The following is a 22031-nucleotide window of genomic DNA, read 5'->3' as shown; positions in this document are numbered from 1 at the left end:
GGCTTGTGCACCTGAGGCTGAATTCCCAAAGGTGCCCCATCCCAGGAACCAGGACTGCATTCCAAAAGGTGCTCCATCACAAGCACGAGGGCTGCAATGCCAAATGTTATTTCATCCCAAGTATCAGGACTGGGTTTCCAGTACCAGATAATGGCATGGCAATGCCAGAGGATGCCCCATCCCAGGGACTAAGGCTGCATTCCCAAAACATGCCCTACCCCAGATGGTAGGACTGCAATTCCAAAGGATGTCCCAACCCAAGTACTAGGACTGGGTTTCCCATCGCAAGCACCATGGCTGAATTCCCAAAACATGCCCTATGCCAAGCAGCAGGCCTGCAATCCCAGCCACCCAGGTTGGAAATACTTTCACCATCAGCTCCAATTTTGTACAGAACACGCTGGGGATGCTTTGTGGCCTTCACCACATAGGCTGAAGTAGTTACTCATGCCTTGAAATGCCCCAAACCCTGTGATATTCAGAACCAGATCCACGCACGCTCCACACTGCCATTCTGCCTTTGGGATGGTGCTATAGGGCCAGCAAACAGCCATGGGGGAGGGCTGGGGGGGCACGGAGGCACTCAGTATTCTGTCGGAGCAGCAGAGCCTTTGTCTGCTCCTGACCTTTCCCACTGCTTTGTGGCTTCCCTGGCTTTTTTTTTTTTTTTTAAATAGAAACAGCCCACACTGGGGGAAAAAAATAAATAAAAGGCAGGAACAAAGGAATCATCTAAACAGCTGCTTTAGCAAAACAAGCAGCTCTTCACAACTGAGATTGTAATCAGTGTGTGCGTGTAAAATATGAGGAGTTCAGGAGGAGCCATCTGGCGTGGGGAAACACTGACATGGCAAAAGGAGGAGGGAAGGGGGGCAGCAAGGGGGGATTATTGGTATTCCAGCAGCATCTTTGGGGCTGGCGGAGCTGAGAAGCCCTTTGTGGCCGCATGGCAGAGTGGAGCAGAGCTGCCCGTGCTGCAAAGCCCTGAAGTAGGGGCTTATCCTTAAAGCAAGCAGAGCAAAAAACAAGAGAAAATTAAAAGGAGAGACACATCCACAGCAGTGAAACACAATGGGAACCAAACCCACATGGGAAAAACAGTAAGACCCCAAATTCTGCCCCACTGCGGTCCTACAAGGAAAGGATGCTCTGAAGCTGGTTTCCCCTGAGCTGCTTTTCTGTGCAGCGAGTGTGAGATGAGCCTTCTACACCTTTGCACTGGGGGGATTTGCTTCTGCTCCCATACGGAGACTGGGTGCGAGTTATTCAGACCCCAGTGGAAGGCACCCAAGCTCTCCCAAGTTCCCCTATTTCCCCCCAGACTCAGGACATCCAAACAACATCCAAATTCACTTTCACACCCTGGCTGCTCTCCAGCATTTTGGCTTGAAGGCCCCCGAGGAGTCGTCCAGAAATACCCATCAATGCGGTGCACGGGGCTCTCGTTCGCCCAGCAGCGCCTGCTGGCTGCTCAGCAGCCTCCAGGAACCAGACGGGAAGGGATGCTCTCGTTTAAAGGTTCAGCTGACAGCTAACGGGGATTTCTTTGCTGTGTGGTCACTGCCCTCATTTCAGGATGGGCCCAATGTCTCATTCTGAAAATCCCTCTGAGATCCTGCCCAGCACAAAGCCACTCGTTCTGGGATGCTGAATCTGTATTCAGGCAGCGCACAAGTAGGAAACTCGGTGATTTCCAGAGCTCTGACCTAGTCAGACAAAGGCTTAATTGGGATTAAATCAGAATGGTTCTCATTGCTGCTCGTAGACACAAACCCACCCAGCTCCCACTGCTGACTGGGGTGGCTCTTTGCCATTCCTCCTCCCATCTGTTGCCCGGTGGCCGCGCAGCTTTCAGGCTGTGGGATAAGCCTAAATGAAGGGAGGTATTTGGGTGCCTTAATTAAAATTAACTCAAAATGAACAGCAGCTCAGACACCCCAAGAGCTGGCAGAAGACTGAAGGTGCTGTGCGCCCACACGTATCATTCCAGCCAACAGCAGCACTCAGTTGGGGCCCGAGAGGCCACAGAGCGCCCAGTTGACGCAAGCGCCCAACCCTAAGGCTTAATTTCAATCAGGAGACCAGCAATTGGCTTCGCTGCACGGACGCTGCCTGGAGAGGCATCGGTGTCAACTCTGTGAGGGTTCCACTGCTCCTTGGCTGCCCGACGGTTCTGTCTCGACACACAACCTGCAAATGCTGTCACTTCCAGCACACCAAGATCTGGGCTGATCGAAGTATTCACGATAAGAGCTCTGCATCAGGGAGCACCTGCAGCTGTGCTGCTGGAAAAGCACTTGCTGTGATGAGACAGAGGTCTTGGCATCATCTGGATTCCCCTCCGATTCTCCTTTTGGGAGGTGTCAGAAGCAAGTAGAACAGCACTGCGCCCAGTTGCGTCTATGCCCGTGTTTATTTATACTGAACAGCTTTAAAAATACAGAATAAAATAGCTTTATCTACTATTATTCACAACATCTGGTCCAAATATTACATTTTTAAATATTTGTTTAATGAAGCCATGTTAGAAAAAAATACGAAATTAAAAAAAAAAAAAACTCCATAAAAGAATTACACATCTCAGAACAACAAAAGGGGTAGGAGGGAAAAAGGAAGAAAAACCCTCTTGCTTAACAAAGAAGTTTTACAGCCAAAGTCAGTCACAAAAAATCGTGAGAAAGAAAGAAAGATTTATCCCCACTGCCTAAGAACAGTCAATAGTTTGTTACGCCCAAGGTTGTCATAAAGAGACAAAGTACAAGAATTTGGACTGGCAGCAGGATGGCTGACCTGGAAAGATGTAAAAAATGCCAGATAACACACGAGGCAATTCTAAATCTCTCTGATATCAATACGTACGGATGACAACGCACAGTCACAGTCGAATCAGAACTAGACAGGAATAGCTGGGATGTTTCTAAGCACAGATCCCCAGTGCAGCCCAGCACTCAGCCGGATGGACTCGTGGGCAGAAGCCGAACACTGGCAAACTTGTGGCCTCCTCCAATACTGTAATGACCTGTTGTAGCTGCAGAAACGTGAGAGCATTGCGTGTCTGCCATCCCCTGCCCCAAGAAGGCCGTCGGCCTCGGCAAGGAACGGTGCAAAGCCCCAAGTGGGACAGGCGGGGGAAAAGGGAGACGAGAGCCGCGTACTCAGGCAGGTTTCGGTTGAAGAAGGCCACACCAGAGGAACACTGCGGGTTGTGCTGGTCTGTCACATGCACCCTCTACGCCGATACACAAGTCACGTTAAGCACAGGTTGTATCAGATGGTGCGAACATCCAACGGCTCACCGAAGCCACTGGAAGCTGGCTGCTATAAACCACGTGTGCCTGCAGGGCTGCCTGTCCACACGTGAACACCTTCTGCCACGGACACACGACTGGTATCAACAGCACCGAGGATTTCAGTCTGCAAGAGCCAATTCTGCACCGGAGTACTGAGATCTCAGTAGGGAGATGAACAAAGAAACCCTTCAGTTTTTGTAGGAACATAAGGATGGGTAAATAAAGTATACACAACTACTATAGATTCGTCAATGAAGAAATTCTACCATCACATGACATTGTCATGACAATCATACCACTCCCTCCCAGGAAAACTGCAGTCATTATCCTGAGTGGAAATGTTATTCTTAATATATGGAAATAAAATACTGCAATATTCATGTACAAACCAAGTTGTCATATTTCAAGTCAGTATTAAAAGGCATAAAGCAAATTCTGGGTTTAAAGGTTGAACTTCCTGAGCGAGGCAACCGCTCACGTCCCGCCAGCACATTCCAATATGACAACATCAGCCAGCCACAGCCGAGCTCGCCTTGACACCTGCATTTCTGTAATTTGCACACACTTGCTTTAGGAAAACGTGTTTCGCCATGTTAGCAACAATCCTTAATTTAACCTTAAAAAAATACAAGAGCGATTACAAAAGCCCGAAGTTGTGTCCTTTTGCACACGTTTTAAGCCATCTCTGATATGACAAAGTGATACTTCTACCATGAATATTTGCCCTTCCACCTCAACGCTTGGTCAAAACGTCTCAGTGCCTCTTTGCTCGTCCACCAGCTGTTGTCTGCTGCAGGCAGCTTTGCTCAGCACTGCGCTTTGAAGGCAGGCAGCCACAGACTCGGACCAGCACAGTGCGTGCAGCCTCACGTGTCAGCCATTCCCAGCCGCCCTCGCACTCCGAGCCCAGATGGAAACGGTGAACAGAGGATTCAAGTGCTGTTCAAACCAGCAGCAACTGCTGCACTGCAGCTCAACCTGCGCTCCTCCAGGTGAGGGCATTTCACACCAGCCACACTGAGACTCAAATGTAGAAAAGTGGACGAGGGAGGAATATTTAGGGTCCACGACTGCCTGCCACTTGCTCAAAAACGGGGGCAATTTCAGTGCTTCCCTCACAAAGGAAAGTAAGCATTGCATCGCACTGCATCTTCGAGTGGCACCCTGGGACTGCTCCAGGGGCATCAGGAGAAAGGGGAGCTCCTCTTCCCAAGGCAAGTTGCCTGTCAGCGCTGTTCTTTGCTTGCCTCAAAGCTCTACAGAGATGCATGCTGCAATACAAAGATTCAAGGTGCAGCAGCTGCATCAGAACCTTCCCTGCACACCCAGGGAAACATCACCAACACCATCACCTTTTGCTACACGTTACATTACACATGCTTCAGCAGATCTCCACTGCAGAACTGAGGCTCACCTCTCATCGTTTGTGTCTGTAGATTGACAGTGTCATTACGCACAATACAGATCTGGTTACAAAAATGACTGCTAACTACAACTATTTATCTTAGTGTTAACTGAGTTAAGTGGCTAGAAAAGCAAAGCATGCCAGCTAAATGCTACTGCACTTCTCAGCCAGTCCACAGAATCAGCATGGGAGAAACAAAAGCTGAGAAAAAATTAAATCCAAGTTGGATAGAGTCATCTGGATTCACCTCTTTGGATAGGCCTGGCCCATGCCACTGCAGAGGGGTGGTTCTGCCCCAGGAAGAAGGAAAAAATCCTTGGATTCATTGCCTTAATTTAACCCACGTGTCACAAATCACCTTGGTAGTTCTTGCTGACATGCTCAAGTAAAGACAGTGCAGCACACAAAAAGCTTCACTCCATCCAAAGGTGAGAGAAGATCACTATTGCTCACCGCCTTCTCTTCAATGTTAAGCATTCATATCCAGGGGAAGTTGAGCAAAGCCTCAGGACACAGCAATCACTGCTGTGCTCAGCTCCCAGGAGCTTCAGCGTTTAAGAGGTGGCAGTGCACTGAATACCAAAGCTTTGCCTCTTTCAACATTTTTATGACAATCAACTTTGGCATTTTATGTGACAATGACCACCACACATGGCTGGATTTTCCCTTCTTTCCTTGCCCATTCATTTTAACTCCTCCACCTCTCTCACACATCTTTGGTTGCACATAAAGTTGGGAAATTTGGAAGCTCTGAGCCACTAGTTAGAAGTCCCCACATTCAAATCTATTTGTAAGTGGATGTGAAAATCTAACGTCTCGCTACCTGTAGAGGAGAATCTCAAATGACAAAAATGACTTAGTTTTAAAGGCAAACCAACCTTGTCTATGACACAGTAACTCTTCTGACTAGCTTTCAAGATAGACCGACTGACACAAAGACTGCAAACTACTGAGAGTTCCCCGAAGCAGGAACAAACACATGCTTTGTTATGGAAAAAAAAACCAGAATCATTTTACGTTTCTGGAAACAGCCATGACATGCTGAAAAAGGATGTCCATGGAACCATTCCAATCCTACGCTACTCAGTACTGATCCATAAAGCTCTTTCCTTGCCCTCCCCACCCCAACCCATCCATGCTTCAATAACCAATAACAAATTCACGTGGAAGTAGACTCAGAAAGCAGAGTTCCTGCGCTCCTGTCCAGTAGTCAAACCTCGATAAATATACCAGTGAATTACAGGATCTACTGTTACGTCTCTCCAGGAACACAAAACGCAAGCACTGTAGAGCATACTGGCCTTGAAATTACATTACACTACATTTCCCTGATGATCTCCACAGCTTAAAAATGCTTTTGGGGCCACACCGAAGTCTAAAACTAACTTGCAATAGTAAGAACATTAAACATGAATGAAACTTTTAATTATGAATGCATGATGAGCATCAACACTCACACAACATCAGAGCTGAGACTATTCCAGGAAAAAAAAAATCTGAATGGTGCCCTGGTTGGACCCAATACCCGTTAAACCATCCAGTGGATGAGGACATCAAATGTAGTGTCTCTGCCATTCAAGATCACTTCTGCAGAAGCAGCGAGCTTTTACAGTAATCCCACAAAGAGGTAAAAAAAGAGGCAATGCAACAGAAGCCACTCACAGGCAGCACTGGATCTCAACATCCAAACAAGAAATGCACAGATGCACACCAGTGAAAGCTGGTTGCCTTCTGATCACGTGCACACAGGTGTGAATCCCTCTGAACCACTTCTGCAGCCTTCTTGTTTAGGAAACATCCAGCTGCATCCATTCACTGCCCTGTCAGAACTGCTATCAGGCTCCACCTGGAAGTTCAGACTCCCATCTCTACAAAAGTCAAGCTACATACATCCCTCTAGAGAAGACCTACTCCTGGACAGCAGCTGGGTGGTTAAAAAGCCAGGCAGAAAATGGAGAAATTCAAAAATGCAAACTGATACGACATGAGTGATTCTTTCTCAAGCAAGAAGCCAACAGAAGTCATTCAGAGTTTTCACAGGCAGAGTTCTTATGGAAACTTCTGCCTTAAGGCTGGACATCTGACAGAACCATCAAGCCATCTGAAAAATAGTCTTGGGATTTGCCAGTTTAAACTAAGTCTGGTCTCCAGGGATCTGAAACTATGGAATGTGCAAATCAGTGGTCAGAAACAAAACAGACGTGATTAGGCATAATTACAATTATTACTTTTTCCTTTTCACAGGATTCAGATTTTCTGGCATGACTAACATTGCCAGCAATGAGCGAGCCAAAAATGCCAGCATAAATGACTTAAATAAAACCACCATAAAAAGTAACATTCTCAACAGCACCTACATACTTCAGGAACCTAAGTCCCACCTAAAATAAGCAGACTTGGTACGCAGGTATCGATAGCTTTGGACAAAAGGAAGAAAAGGAATCCAACAGAGACACTAGATCTGGCTACCACCACCCACAACAGGAAAGCTTTTTTTCTCTCTTTTTTTCTTTTTTTTTTTTTTAAATCTGTCTCAGCTCTGGTTCCAGAATTTAAATGCAGATATACAAAACATATATTTTAATGCTTCTTAATCAGCAAGAAACTGCAAATACATCTTTTACTACAACTACATAATATAGTTTCAACTAAGGCTATACTGTAGCTTCTGAGTCTTCATCTGAACTCCTGCAGTTACTGCTTTTCCTGAAGCCTTTCCACGTGTAACCCATGAAGGTAGGACTGATGGGCAGGAAGCTGAAACACCTGTATTTTTTGATGAAGTTCATGCCAAAAGGCAAATCATACGTTTCCATGCCTTCCAATGACTTGCTTCCTTTACCAACCCCTTTCTTCCATTTCCGTATTCCCCTTTCTTCAGGGCTTCCTAGAAGTAGAGAAGTAGAATAAATAGGTACACATACACACACACCAGGAGGAAGAGCAGAAAGAAGACAAGCCTCAAGACTCAGGCACCTCGTTCAGTAAAGCACTGGGAGGATCTTCTACGAAGAGGAAATAAAAATATGGAAAACACAATTACGTATCTGGAAGTTGAGGCAAATTTTTGCTCTCAAAATGGAATATTCTGAATCCCAAAATATTTTTACTGTGTCTTCTGGAGAAGCCTGGAGCAGGCTCTGGACTGGGCTCTGATCCAGCTGTGGATGTCTCTGCTCATCACAGGAGAGTTGGACTGGATGACTTTAAAGGTCCCTTCCAACTCTAAGGATTCTATGATTCTAAGCGTCTCCTGGCCTGGTTTTTTCTTTGCTATTTTCTATTTTTAAAGAAAATGGAAATCTTAGCTTGAAACGGGATCAAAGCATTACCAAAGAATCAGAGGCATACAGGAATGAAGTACCCTGCTCCAGAAACATCAACAAAAGCAGCAGTGTTTACCTCCTCATCTCCTGTCTCCCTCCCTGAGGTGCTGTGCTACCAGCATTCAGAGAAGCAGTCACTACTGCAGGTACAACTGCAGTTCACACTGACCTGGAATGGTATTATCCAAAATGAATGCAACGCAGCCACCAACAAACATGGCTGTAGTGAGAAGAACATTCAATACTTGATCGATGCCTGCTATTCCTAGAACAGAAAAGAAAAATAATTTATTGTTTGCCTGAACTTTAATCACACATAAGCACATTCTATTGATTTACAAGGGAAAACTGCCATTCAGCTCAGTGAGGAATTTGCTCAATCTTCCACTGAAGAGCGCTGTATTAATATTGTAATCTAACTCTTTGCTTGAATGACCTACTTTTCTATGCAAGCTAAAAAAGGTTAGCTATGCTCTTACATCTAGTTCTGAACTGACAGCTGTAAGAAAACCTTTCCTTTTCAAAATCAGTTTCAGTGCCCCTCTACAGAGCCTTCCTTTCATGACATTTACCATCAAAAGCAACAGTCTGAAACTGAGTGCATTAAAATTCAGATTCCACTCACATCCAGAGTGACAAGAAAAGCTGGAAAATGAAAACAAACTCCTGGTTTCCAAGTCCAACTCAGTACTTCCACCTGTTCTTTCGACACTTTTCATAACTCAGGTTCACCTTTGCAGTCCCTCTTTCAGTCCAGCTGGCAATTGTGTCCTGGCATTGTTCTGCAATCTTACCCAGAAAAGCAGGACAACTTGAAATGTACCCCATCAAAACACTCAGCTCCAATCTCAACATCCAAATTGATTTTCCTCTGAACACACCTGTCTCCTTACCAATAGCTTTTCCTGCCTCCATAATAAGTTGGATTTCTTCTTATTTACTTATATGGACTTCATGAATTCAAACAGGAACACATACCTGTCACCAGTGGATTCTGTTTGAGATAGCTGGGAAGGACAAGTCCAAAGAAAATGGAAAATCCAAGCACAAACAGGTTGCGAGAAGAATTCAGATCTATGAACTGGAGGTTAGACAGACCCACAGCTGTAATCATCCCTAGATAAAAACAGCACAAGTCTCACTCTTCAGGCTTCTTTTTCTTAAAATAGTAAGAGATAGCAACACAAATGCAGCACTGGTGTAACAAGATGCTGCCGCAGGCTACGTGAAGAGGAGCAGAAAACATACGTTACCAAAGAGAGTGCAGAAGAGGGCACCAAGCACGGGGTCAGGCAGGGATGCAAACAGAGCACTGAACTTGCCAACCATCCCAAGCAAAAGCATGAAAGCTGCTCCATACTGAATAACCCTGCGGCTTCCAACCTGCAGGAGAACAAAAAGGAAAGCACACTGGCACAAAGTCTAGACTTCATCCATCTTCATCCCTTGCATTTTCATTTTCACATTCAAACTTTCACATATTTTTTGCAGGCTGCAGAGCCTTTACGCCTCAGACTCAGCTGTAACATGGCTGCAGTCCAGTTCTAACATAACTTTAAGTCTGCTTTAATGAGCTCTAACAAAATCTGTAAGTGTTGTAGCCCCTATAACCACGGGGCATGGTCCCATCCACAACACAGACAATAAGCAGACCATAACTAGGAGAGATCATAAACAGATCAGCAGTAACACAAGTGAAAAGAACTCATGCATTGCCACCCTTTCACACAGTAATACATATATTAATCATCTTTCATGCAGTTCACCTGAAGGAGATACCACCTTTCTAGACAGATTATCAAGAGATTTTATAACATTCCTCTGAGATCAAAACTGAATGCAATTCAGCTGCAAATGATGGCTGTGCTAAACGCCAAACCAAGTGTCTGCGCTTCCTTCCCTTTTCTATTTTAAGCATCCAGACGTCAGGGCAGTTGCTGTCTGGCACCATGTTGTAACTGCAATTGATCAATCTGAACGTTCAACATTTTAGCAGTGTTACACAGCCTAAGAGGTCCACGAGGAGCAGAAGATAAAACAAAAACTATGGTTATACTCACACAGCAGTTTCTAGCAAAGCTCTCTGCAGACCTTCTATTAGAAAACTGTGTTTCAAACAAATTGAAATTTGTTCATCACATTGACTGAGCTAAATGAGTTAAATCTATACAAGTTAGCCTGCAGCTTGCCCAATTCATGTGTAAATAAATATATTCCTCTCCTTATGAGCACCAACACTTTGGTCTAAAACTACCTTCCTGTATGAAATAACCAGATCTTTGAAAAAAGGAAGATCCCCACAACAGTGACATTGATCAACCTCTACAAGCCAAATCAATTAAACTTCACATGAGATTTGAAAGCAACTGAAAGCATCTTGGTCAGCACCTAGCTTAAACTATGCAATTACTCCAAGGCACTTGTACCCATGCTAAGAGAGTGTTTCGGAAAGTGTGAGTAAGGATATGGCACCTTAAAGATGTAACCACACCACTGACATTATGGCATAAGCCAGCTATAATTTTCACCTAACAGTTGAGTTTTAATCAATCACCCTCTCATCTAGTACAGCTCAAAGGCTCTGCAGCCTTTCCATCCAGTTGAAGCCTCGAATTTAGAATTCCAAATGCAACCAATGCTAATTTCAAGGCAGGTAGAGGCCCTTTCAACAGCTGCAGTGGTACAGTGGGATCACTATGATTATTTAGACTTTGCTAATGAGCACTGAAGATTGCCTTTTACGACTAACAGCAGAGTATCTAAGTTGTACAGATTGATTCTAATAGAAATTGAATTTGCAAAGCTGTTTAGATTTTTTTGGGACAAATACTCAGACAGCAAAACAGGGCAAAGCACTGCAGCACAGCCATCCAGCTGTGCCACTCTAGATAAGGCACATTCAACTCTTCCATCATACTCTCTGAACAAACCTCACTGTACTTAACTCTGTTCTTTGTTTCAAGAGAAAATGTCTGCTCATTCCTGCACCCTCAGTAAAAAATATTTGTTAATTCTTGGAACTACAAAGTGAGAAACAGGAAGAGCAGAACAAAATAAACCTTTCTCTAAGGATTTTTCTAGCAAATTTCTTCTAGGAAATTTCCACCCACCGAAAGGAGCACTTGTACAGACAGCAGATGGTGCTATTAGTATTTATATTCCATTGCAAAAGCAAACAGAGCCATCCTTTGTGTAGAAGAAAAAATATGGCCGCTGATAAATCCATCATCTATATTGGATTAAGTTGGGGGATGAGTTCTGTCAAGAGGAGCACGTACATTCTGCATCTTGCCTGCATGAAGTAGATTTATAGCTCCCCAAGCCAAGCACACAACAGGATGTACGCAGTTACGACGTGAATTGCTCTTACTGATTCTGCTGATATTTCTTAACAAGGTTAAATTAACAGTGTCAAGCAAATCCATCTGCAGCCCAAGGTCCCCCCGTTCAGCACAGCACTCAACCACCCATCCATTCAGTACGTAAACAAAGGAATTCCTCAACTGCTTACGCATCTTGCTGAGTGACACTCCCCCCAAAATGCAACCCCTTAATCATGCTCAGTGATTTATAAACACATCACACAGAGACCTTTTAACTTTGAAGTTACCTTGACTGCAGCTCCTGCTCTAGCTCTGTCAATGTAACATCCTAGTACAGATGCAGACAAGACCCAAGGATCTCAACTTATATTTCATTGTGTCAAAATGAAACACTGAAAACAGTCCTGTAGCAATGCTTTCAGGGCTGAGAGATCCAAAGGAATATCAATTTCCATGCAGTTTACAGTGTCTGTGCCTCAACTCAAGAACACTACAATCCTGGAATACTTTGCTGGTTTTCAAAAGGCTGGTCTATTTAGCATCATTTGCATTATGAACGCTTTTAAACTCCTGTTTACTTAGAATGCTTAGCATTACCTAGCATCCTTTTCTAGAATGGATTTCTATTAGGCATCGCCTGATGCTTAAGTTCAGAATACTGTATAAAGTTGAGTCTGCACAAAGTGAAGCTACAAAATATGAAAATAGCATAACCCAACCACAAGAAGACAAAATAATACTCAAAGTTACTGGCTGATTAACATACCTTCGTGATGCCCAGGACACCAATGTTAGGGCTGGAAGAAGTGGATCCATTCCCTGTCCCAAATACTCCATCCAAAACACAGGAGAGACCCTCAATAAAAATTCCTCTGTAATTCAGAAACAGAAAATTGTCAAACTTGTTTTAGCATAGACTCACTCAGATGGTGCTTTATAACTGCAGTGCCTGTTAAGGCATCTGTCCCACATGAATTACTGTAATTGACATTTCATACTTCCAAAACAGCTGGAAAATCAACCTGTGTTCTGACTTTCTGTGTCTCAAATAATCACATTCCTAAAATGAGGAAATTAAACTCACAGAATCATAGAATTGTTTTGGTTGGAAGGGACCTTTAAAGGTCATTTAGTCCAACTTCCCAGCAATGAAGGGGGACAGCCACAGCTGATCACGGCTCAGAGCCCTGTCCAGCCTGATCCTGAATGTCTCCAGGGATGGGACATCCATCACCTCTCTGGGCAACCCATGCCAGTGTCTCACTACCATTATAGAAAACAACTATTTCCTTATATCCAATCTAAATCTCCCTTCTTTTAGTTTGCAGCCATTTCCCCTCTTCCTATCACAACAGACTGCTAAAGAATCTGCCCCCTTCTTTCCTACAGACCCCCTTTAAACTCTGCAATGCTGCTCGCTCTCAGGTCTCCCCAGAGCCTCCTCTGCCCTGGGCTGAACAGCCCCAGCTCTCTCAGCCTGTCCTCCTAGGGGAGGTGACTTAGAGTTCCCCCCCCCAGTGAAACTGTATTATTTCTTAATTTCTATAGATCCCAGTAGGAACAGGACTAAGTTTCCAATGTTACATTTGAATCAGAGTCAGACTCAGCTCTTCCATCTCTCATTTCACATCCTCAGCCCTTGTGCCTAACACATAACAGCAAAGCAGAATCCTGTCTCACCCCAAGGAAAAAAAACATAACATAAGAAAATAGAATTGATCCTCATTTTTTCCTTTTTCTCTTTTTGACATACCTGTTTATCGCATGAATAGGAGGAGGAGGAGCACAAGACAACCTGGCACAGGCATAGTAATCTCCTATTGATTCAATAATGCTAGCGACAACTGCGCTGAGCATTCCTATAACTCCAGCAGCTGAAATTGTTGGCAGTCCCCACTGAACTGTGAAGAAAACAAAACTGAAATCTCTCATGCCACATAAAACAATTTAGATTTCAAAACGTACAGCAGCTTATTATTCTCTAATGGAATCAACAAACTCCCTTCACAGTCACACAGCCTGGCAAGTTCAATTAGATTAAAGGAGCAAAGAAATAACCATCTAACCGACTGCTTTGATCATGTTTGGGGGCTCTCCTCCCGCTCAGAAGGAATCTGAACTACTTATAGGGGAAAAAAAACCCAATTCAGATCAGTGAGGCAAACGCCTCTTTATTATCATTCCTCTGAAAACTCAGTCTTTGCTTACAAGTTTAGTCTATCAAACGAAGACAACGTCCAACAGCCAGCTATGATCACTGCACAAACAACTTCCAATTCTAAATTTTTGTACAAGGGAAAGATTAATTTAAGCCTGCAGAAAAGCTTGGCAGGTTTTCCACAGCCACTGCCTTGATGCTTTTATCTCACTGAAATAAAGAGTCTCTCGCAACAAAAGGAACTTTTAAGTTACACAAACATGAAAGAAGAAGGCTTCACAAATAAGAAAGGTCTAATGAGGGTGGAAAAATTTTCTGCCTCTTCTTTCCCCAAAACCTCCTATTACACATCTTGCAAGCAATGCTTTAGATGAGTTCTTTCCTAAGAACCAGAAACAAAGCATATGAAAAACCACAGTGCAGATCCTTCATTATGATGTATGGGCATTCATAACAATTCATATTATTCTATTCTGGAAGAGTACTATTCTGTTACAATTATGTTAATTTCTGAGCAGCACAAGCACAGACCAGTGTACAGCTCTATCTCAAGTCCTAAGAAAAAAGCCTTTAACAGCTTTAGACTTAGATGTAGCTGGCAAAAGAATAAATCAAAGAAGGCGCCACATAAGGCATTTTGCACTTTCATGCACTCTTCTGCACTTTCATAAGCATTGACTGGCATCTGCCAGCTTGCCCATAAGCCCAATTCTGGAAGTCATATTATTTGCACAGCTTTCTAATAGTTGTGCTAATTCAAGAACAGTTGCCTTCAGGGGCAGGGAAGCATATTAAGTTGGAAAAACTCCAGGCACTGGTGATTCCTTTAACTATGAGTAACTCCTGTAGGGAGCTACTGAAGTCATAACAACCCACCCTTATTATTGTAACATCAACTGCAGCTGGCCACAGCAGTGACAAGTACAGATAAATCAACCGTTTACCTGAAGCCCTGTGTTAAATATACAGTCACATCCACGTCGTTAGGAGTCAGGAGCTACCTAGATAAAATCTAGCAAAACTGACATTAGCAGGCTATCAAAAGAAAACCACCCTTACAACCAAACATACTTACAGGGATAAGGGACCTTGAACCACGGAGCCACTAAGAGCACTCCTCGTCGGGCATCCGTGCGAGCATAGAAGCCGTACTTGGAGCTGTCGGGGGGAAAGACATCTGTCACAGTGAAGATGAAGCACAGCAACCACGACACCAAGATCGCTAAAATTATCTGCAAAGGAAGATAGAGAAGCTGTTTAAAGATCAGCTATCATCTCAATATGCACCCATAGCAAACAGTTGCTGCAGAGCACCTACTGCACATGCACTGAGTGTGATCTTACGTGATGTTTTACATCTGAAGCAGCAGTAAATCCTGCAATAGATTTGCTGAGTATCCTATACCTCTAATGAAGGTGCTCTTACAGAAGCTTTAGAATAAGTCTGCCATCTTGCTAACAAATGGAAAAGTCTCCAAATGGGCACTTACATGAGCTAGTGAATTAGTCTTGTGAATTAGTCTCAATTTTAACAGAAATAAAGGAAGCCTTTCACATGGGGAAACAGAGTGCTGCTTTCACAAAGCTAGAAGATAATGATCTTGTCATCCCTTTTTTCAGGACTCCCTTTAGGCTTTCACTACATGCATAAAAACATGTCCTTCTCTACCTCTTCCCTCCATCACCTTCACTGCTCCATCAGAGATGGATGCCAGAATAGGATCTGGCAAGACTACAATGAGCAAATCAGCCATCAAGTTTCCCATAACCACATTCAAGCTTTTATCTCACCTCTGCCATCTACTGTACTACTAAGAAAAATCAAAATCAAGCAAAAAAGTCCCCAAAAATTACATTAGGGTCACTTTTGGCCACTGAAGAATGAATTCAGCTACTTACAGGGAACATCTTAAAAAGCTGCAGTCTATATGCTGTCCATCCTTTTTTTGATTTGTAAATGGGTAGGGGAAATTTGACATTTCTGGCATACTGAGAAAACAGCAAGACGAGGAAAATAGTCCTGAGAAGGAACAACAAGAAAAGGAGAAGGACGGGACAAGAGAGAGATGTCATTAGCACCAGTCTTTTAAAAATCCTTCTCACACAAATCTTTCAGGCTGCTCAGACTTCAAACAAAAGCACACATTTAAATTTAGAGCGAGACAAAACAAAATGAGAGAATTTGTTTTAAATAATTATTCCACGTAGTCCCAAGCGACATCATTTGCATTCACTTCTTAAGAACCCCAATGTTTGCTGCATATGTTACTAGAGAATGGTTTATAATGTGATTCTAGCTAATAATACTAGCTAATATTATTATAATTATTATATTATTATAATCTAGCTAATATTACTAATGTAATAGTAACAGAACAGGGCCCAAAAACCAAGATCCCAGTCAACTGCAGGTCAGCAGTACCCTAGTTCATTAAAGTTTTTAGATGCCTCAAGTGTTATGCATTTCCCTGTTGTCAAAATTGCTAAGCTCCTCCATATATAATTCAAATAATTCAAGTCTACAGCTGAAATAAGTACCCACAGCAATGTAAAATAAAAAGGAAGGAGGAGCCGATCAATTCTGAAGTAACCAAAAAGCATTTTGCTGTAAAAAGGCTACAGAAAGAGTCGAGCTGTCTGAAGGAGCAAAGCTTTCCTGCAATTTGAGCTTATGTTTTCATCAGATTCATTAAGGAGAAGAAAAGACGACGGAATTTAAGCATCCCTCCCTTTCCTATCCAGGATCAGTTTCAGCTTGCATGAAACAGAACAGAACTTCATTTTCTCCCTCGATCTGCAGGAACAAAGAGCTCTGCACCACAAGGGCATCCTTTACAGCCTTTCCCTGTGACTGAAGTCAAATGATAAAGACACCTTTTCCCTTGCGTTCAGGAAATGCTTTGGCATTCCTCCAGAAGTCCATTACAGAAGGACGATGGGCTCCACTCCATAACAGCACGTCAGCCCTGAGGACAGACAGCTACCAGGCATTTTTTGTTAAAAAAAAGAAAAAAGCTGCATTATTTAAGACAGCGAGGAGGATAGGAGGATGCATGGCATGAGTCTAAGCAGGACACAGAGACAAGACATGAAAACTGAGCTTTTCTTCACAAGCAGAGAAATTAGGGAATACTTTCCCCTTCTAGAGATGGTCTGTATTTTATCATTAAATTATTTCAGACTGTGACCAACAGAACAAGGGCAACAAAATCATTCTGGAGTCTGGAAATCCTGTCAAATCACACCTGCAGCTAACAAAGGCAAACAGCTCTTACACAAATATTACCCCACTGTGCTAGATAGTGATGCAGTCATTTTATCCCATCAGAACAGGCAAGACCATTTTCAGTGCCGTATCTTGTAGAAATCAAGTTACTTTTGAGTGGCAGCAGATGACCACAGAGTTATTTCCAGCTCTATAGCACACATTTTGAATGGCTGAAGCCAGAGACACTTACTGACTGAGCAGTATTTAAACCTGTTCCTAAATGGATCTATTTTTTCCACCTGCAAAATATCAGCTGCCATTACAGGTCTCCATGTCCAACTCAAAGGTCTGTGATTGATACAACATCAGTCCCAACTTGCACAGAATTTGTTTTGCAGGAAAATAAATGTTCCTTTGTGTCAGCTGCTAAATGTAACAGAATTACAAAAATATCCATAATGCTAGCATTGGAGATAATGAATTAAACAGCCCTTTTAATCATAAGCTGCACTTACAGAATACTTTACTTGGTCAAAGTACTGTGCTAACAGATGTGTCACATCACAGTCTGATCGCACCAAGTCATTCCTTCCACTTCCATAGCCAGTTCAAAGCTGGTCGCTATACATCGGATATTTCAGCTGCTCCAGCCAATTTCATGCTCCCTAGAGTGTGGTTTCCATCCCAATTTGGCTGCTTATCAACAGCATCTCACAGGAAACTTTTCGCTTCATCTCATTTCTCCCAGCTATTCCCTTTTGTACTTCTAATCGCATTTTGTTTGTTCCCTGGCATCCATACCTCCAGAAATATGCACAGCATGGCCTGAAACCAAGTATTTCTGCCTGCTGAACAGCACTCAGCCTACTTACACTTCAGTAACTGAAACAATTCTTATAATTTAGAAAAGAATAATACAAGACACACCGAAGCTACCACAGCTGTCCTCCAATACTGTCACATTCTTGTTTAATTCTATCTCTGAAATAAGGTAAGTTCCAAATTCACCGTGAGATTGAAATAGCACTCACTGAAGCAACTTCAGAGTTTCCACTGAATGAAAATTAAGATAGAGGTAGGATGAAATAGCAAGGAAAAAAAAAAAAAAAGAGCAGCTGTGTAGAAAAAGAAACCATATTCATCCTAAAGTCCAACCTGTTTCCTCAGCAACTGGCATTCATGGAAATATGTATTCTGGCATCAAATAAATTTTCTGGGGATATGCAAAAATAAAATAACAAAAATCAGAAATGGACAACTACTACCAAAGCCATTTGCTTGCTTTTGCCAAATAAGAAACGTGCAAAAGCATCACTAAAAAAGAAATACAAGTTGTCCACTTGTCCCTCTGGTGTTCTGCAGAATTGCTTTTAAGTTTGCACTGAATTAATGGACCCACGACTCCCAGAAAAACTGTCGTTTCACAACATTCTGTCTTCTACATCTCACTGTCAGCCTTCTCTCCTTCCTCCTCTCATGAGTTGCTGTGGTTTTTGTTCCTTAATTGCTTGCTGATCCCACCCAGACTCCTGCACGTTCTGCTTCTCCAAGCTGGGAGCACTGCCACGCTACCTCTGGCAGCCAGGCAGACTCAGGTTTCTCACTGGCACTCCAGAACACCTCTGTGATGACTTACCAGCTGGGATTCACTGGTCTACATCAGAAACACCCTGAGTACTTACAACATAGCGATACCCCAGTGTTTGCCTGCTCTTTCTCCAGCTGCTTGGAAACCAGAGAGGCCGATGAGAGCAACAGTTGGTGTGATGGTCAGAGGTCCAATGTATCGCAGCAGGGCACCAGGAAGGCCAAGCAAACCAATCACCACTTCTATCAGTGAGGACATGATAATAGCACCTTGGATCTGAACACACAAGAAAGGGAAAGAGACAGTTTACTTGCATCTTAAAAGCGAAACCAAAACATTTCTTTTTCTGCTCTGGATTACAAACTGCAGTTCAAAGAATTCAGTGACACAGAAGAACTCAGCATTTTTTTTTTTTTTTGTCATAAAACAGCTCATTAGGTTTAAGTGACTTATTGCTTAAGCATAACACTTATGGTTTTTCTCCACAAAACTATTACACAACAGACCAGTGGGCCAGTCTGGTAGTTGTGTGGATAGCACATCACACTGTCAGACAGGAGACCTGGGTTCCAGGCTAACCTTTAAGCTCTCAGATCGAGCCGGCAAGGGTTGGTGGCGCCACGGAGGTGATGCTCCTAGCTCCTAGGGGCAGTGTATGCTGCATTGTTCACAAGTGCTCCTTAGAAGCTGGTATAGAGCAGCGTTGTGGTCTCAGGAGACTGTCAGCCCTCTTGGCTGCAGGGCTCTTGGCAGGATGTAGCTATGGTTTGAACATGGGGAAGAGAGAGGGGTTGTTTTTAATTAAGAAAAAGTTTGCAGCCCAAAGCAACGGGATGGGAGATAAATTCCATGACACACGCCTTGATTTGGACTATGCTATCTACCACTGTAGTGGGATGCCTGGGCACAACCCTCACTGTGGGCTCTGCAGTGAACAGTGAGGTTCAGACTGCAACGCTTCAAGTGGAGAAGGAGTTTGATATACTTCAGCAAATCTTTTGGGAGAATCCAGGTCTTATCAGAAGTCTCCAACTTCAAACACCTGGGGATGAACATGTTTGCTAACTGCCTTTTACCTTCCACGGGACAGCCTACTGACCAGAGTGAGCAGGCGAGCGGTCTGCTAGCAGCCCATGGTTTGCGGAGCTGCTACTGGTGAGTGCAAATTGCAAGTGTTACAAGAACAGTATTCATCTCACTTGTGCATTTCACTGCATATCTTTTGGAATGTGACAACTAACTCATCAGATTTGCTGTACAGCGATGAACAAGTTGAAAAAAAAAATTAAGACTTCCATAGAATGAGTAAAGGGATATATTCCAATGAAACTGTAGTGAAAGAAGAAACCAGCAACGTAACGATGAGAACACACAGATGGTTAAATGAGAAACTTAACTGAAATCGGACAGATTAACTGCAAAAGGCTACTCCTACATTACCTCTCGTATCCTGGGATACCAGATGTGCTCAGTGTGAAGCAGTTCTGTTGTTCCATTTGTAACTGTTATATCTTACCAAAAGAAGAAAAGACAAAATACAGGTATTTATTCCTCTGTTTGTTTGCCATCATTTAATAAACCAATTTCCCTTTGACACAGTTTAGCAAAAGAACTTTGATTTACATTAAAAAAAAATTCTGCAATGCTATAAATCTTGTAATAACGTGTAAACATTTCCCAAGAGCTAACCCACTAATTTTACCCAGTGTACTGAAGTAGAAAAAATAATTGTCATTTTCAGAAATAAAGGTTTTTTTAAAGATTTTTCCCACTCAAATAAGCAAATGAACGGGGAATTACTCAATTGCTGGGAATCAAGGAAGCACCCCAATGTTTGTTAGCCGATTTAGGTCACTCCCTGAACAATGAACTGACCCCCAGGTAAGAGCCCCATCTGACAATATCTGCAGGTTAAAAGGAGCAAGATGCAGCAAAGGTTCTTTCTGAAAAGCTCAAGTAGGGAAAAAATTGCTTTGGCAATCAAATGTTATCTGTTGGACAGCATTTTCTCTCAACCAGGTATGCCAGGATTGTGGCACGTTCTGTCATCTGGAAGTATCTGACACAGGAGTGAGAACTGACATGCACCACAGCATGCCTCGGTAAGCACTGAAACCCACGTGCTCTTTCCCAGTAGCTTAATCTTCTCAATATCAAAGGATTTATACGTGTGATCAAAGCAGAAATTACAACTGGATGTTAACCCTAACAAACAGAAGTTTTCTAACAAGGCCTTAATGGCTCTCTTAAATTCTGCATCTTCCATTTAACTCACTTATAAAACAAGTAGATTAGACATGGACATAAAGGAATGAAAGCCAGAAATCCATGGGGGCACTTTTAGAAATCTTCTAAAGCAAGGTTTTAACCTTGTGAAAGGAGTTCATTTTCTATATCCCCTGCTCATTACTTGCAGTTTCCATATCAAAAGGTTCAGCAGTTGCTCTATATGACATCTGGGTCACTTGCCACTTAAATGAGAACAAGCATAAATGACAATTACCTGTATTATTACATTTCCACTTCTCCAGGGAGAGTATTGCTCGAGCAGGTGCTAAGAATGCAAAAGCACTCGCCTGGAACAAGGGTAACCTGGTGGAAAGTGAAAGAAGAGATGCTAATGCTACTCCATGTCATGGTACTGTGTCAAGGTATCAATTGCACTTAGGTGCTTATTCATCCTCAAAACCATCCTGTATCAGATGGCTGCCACAAATGTGAAATATGAGAATTTCTTATTAAAAAGAACATAGAAATGCTAAGACATCACCAAAAGAAAGTCCTAACAAAAGATGCTACGTATGTGAAGTCAACAAGATGCCTGTAGCAGATAATTACTGGATGCTGACTGCAGGTACCAGACGTTGCCTTAAGTTTTTGACTCAGTATCACAACAAGGATGAGGATGCATGCTGTGATGTAAGCACCAGCCAGGGTGCTGAACATTCAGCTTTCACAGTCTCACCACATTAAAGAGCCTTCTGATAGAGGTAAGCAGTCTGCGTACTCAGTACCTTCCCACTGCATGACTTGAAATGGAGTCATTTACAGATTCATCTTTAAGTACATGTGTAAACAGCAATTAGGTTGCTAAGTGCTGATTAGATGTACCAGGTGGCTACTAACAATAAATACAAATGTTGCAAGAATTTCAAGATGACATTCTTAGCAGTGGTGTTTACACTTCCCAAAAGGTTTAATATCTGAAGAGCATCCACCAGCACCAACTATGTATTCATTGAATGTACGGTAGCATGCACAGCATCACAAATATTCAGATGTTACTTAACTATAGAGAAGATGCACTTTGACCTGTTCTATAAATACCAATGGACTGTAACTCTTTAACAGCGGGTCTCAAACATAACACGTGAAACAGCTGCACATGCAGTACTAGGAACTGAACTGCATTTATGGCTGTTTTACAGCCACAGTCAATTGCCATGATGTCAGTACAAGACTTAGTAAAAAAAGAACTGACTGTAGCAGATTCAGATTAAGATCAAAAAGGTACAAGGGAAAAAAAAACAACTCGCTTAACAGAGGAAAGTTCAAAACAGAAACATGTTGCTAACAGCAGTTGTAAAAGTTCACAGGCAGGAAGTCAGAACAGATGACCTGCTTATTACAGAAAGGAGTTCGAGCCACGAGCAATCTAACAAGTCAACCTATCTGCTGCAACTTCCAGAGTTGAGTCTGCAAGTCACTCCTTATGAAGCACACGAGCCACTTG

At 42.9% G+C, this 22031-nt stretch overlaps 1 protein-coding gene across 15 annotated transcripts in view; it reads right to left on the bottom strand.

Moving 5' to 3' along the window:
• Positions 1–2394: 2394 nt before the first annotated feature.
• SLC23A2 (solute carrier family 23 member 2) overlaps positions 2395–22031 on the bottom strand; it is a 50827-nt gene continuing 31190 nt past the window's right edge. For all 15 annotated transcript variants that reach the window (XM_052702024.1, XM_052702036.1, XM_052702032.1 and 12 more), the window contains 11 exons: positions 20802–20890; positions 19739–19809; positions 18393–18574; positions 15402–15522; positions 14578–14734; positions 13098–13245; positions 12111–12216; positions 9275–9404; positions 9000–9137; positions 8191–8286; positions 2395–7582 (listed from right to left, as the gene is read on the bottom strand). In XM_052702024.1, the coding sequence (XP_052557984.1) occupies positions 7350–7582; positions 8191–8286; positions 9000–9137; positions 9275–9404; positions 12111–12216; positions 13098–13245; positions 14578–14734; positions 15402–15522; positions 18393–18574; positions 19739–19809; positions 20802–20890 (1471 nt within the window). In that variant the 3' untranslated portion in view covers positions 2395–7349. The remainder of the gene's footprint in view (positions 7583–8190; positions 8287–8999; positions 9138–9274; positions 9405–12110; positions 12217–13097; positions 13246–14577; positions 14735–15401; positions 15523–18392; positions 18575–19738; positions 19810–20801; positions 20891–22031) is intronic.

Source organism: Tympanuchus pallidicinctus, unplaced genomic scaffold (assembly GCF_026119805.1).
Source record: "Tympanuchus pallidicinctus isolate F22 unplaced genomic scaffold, pur_lepc_1.0 scaffold42, whole genome shotgun sequence".
Lineage (NCBI taxonomy): Eukaryota > Metazoa > Chordata > Aves > Galliformes > Phasianidae > Tympanuchus > Tympanuchus pallidicinctus.
The sequence above is the reverse complement of the archived record's forward strand: the minus strand, read 5'-3'. Positions and strand labels throughout refer to the sequence as shown.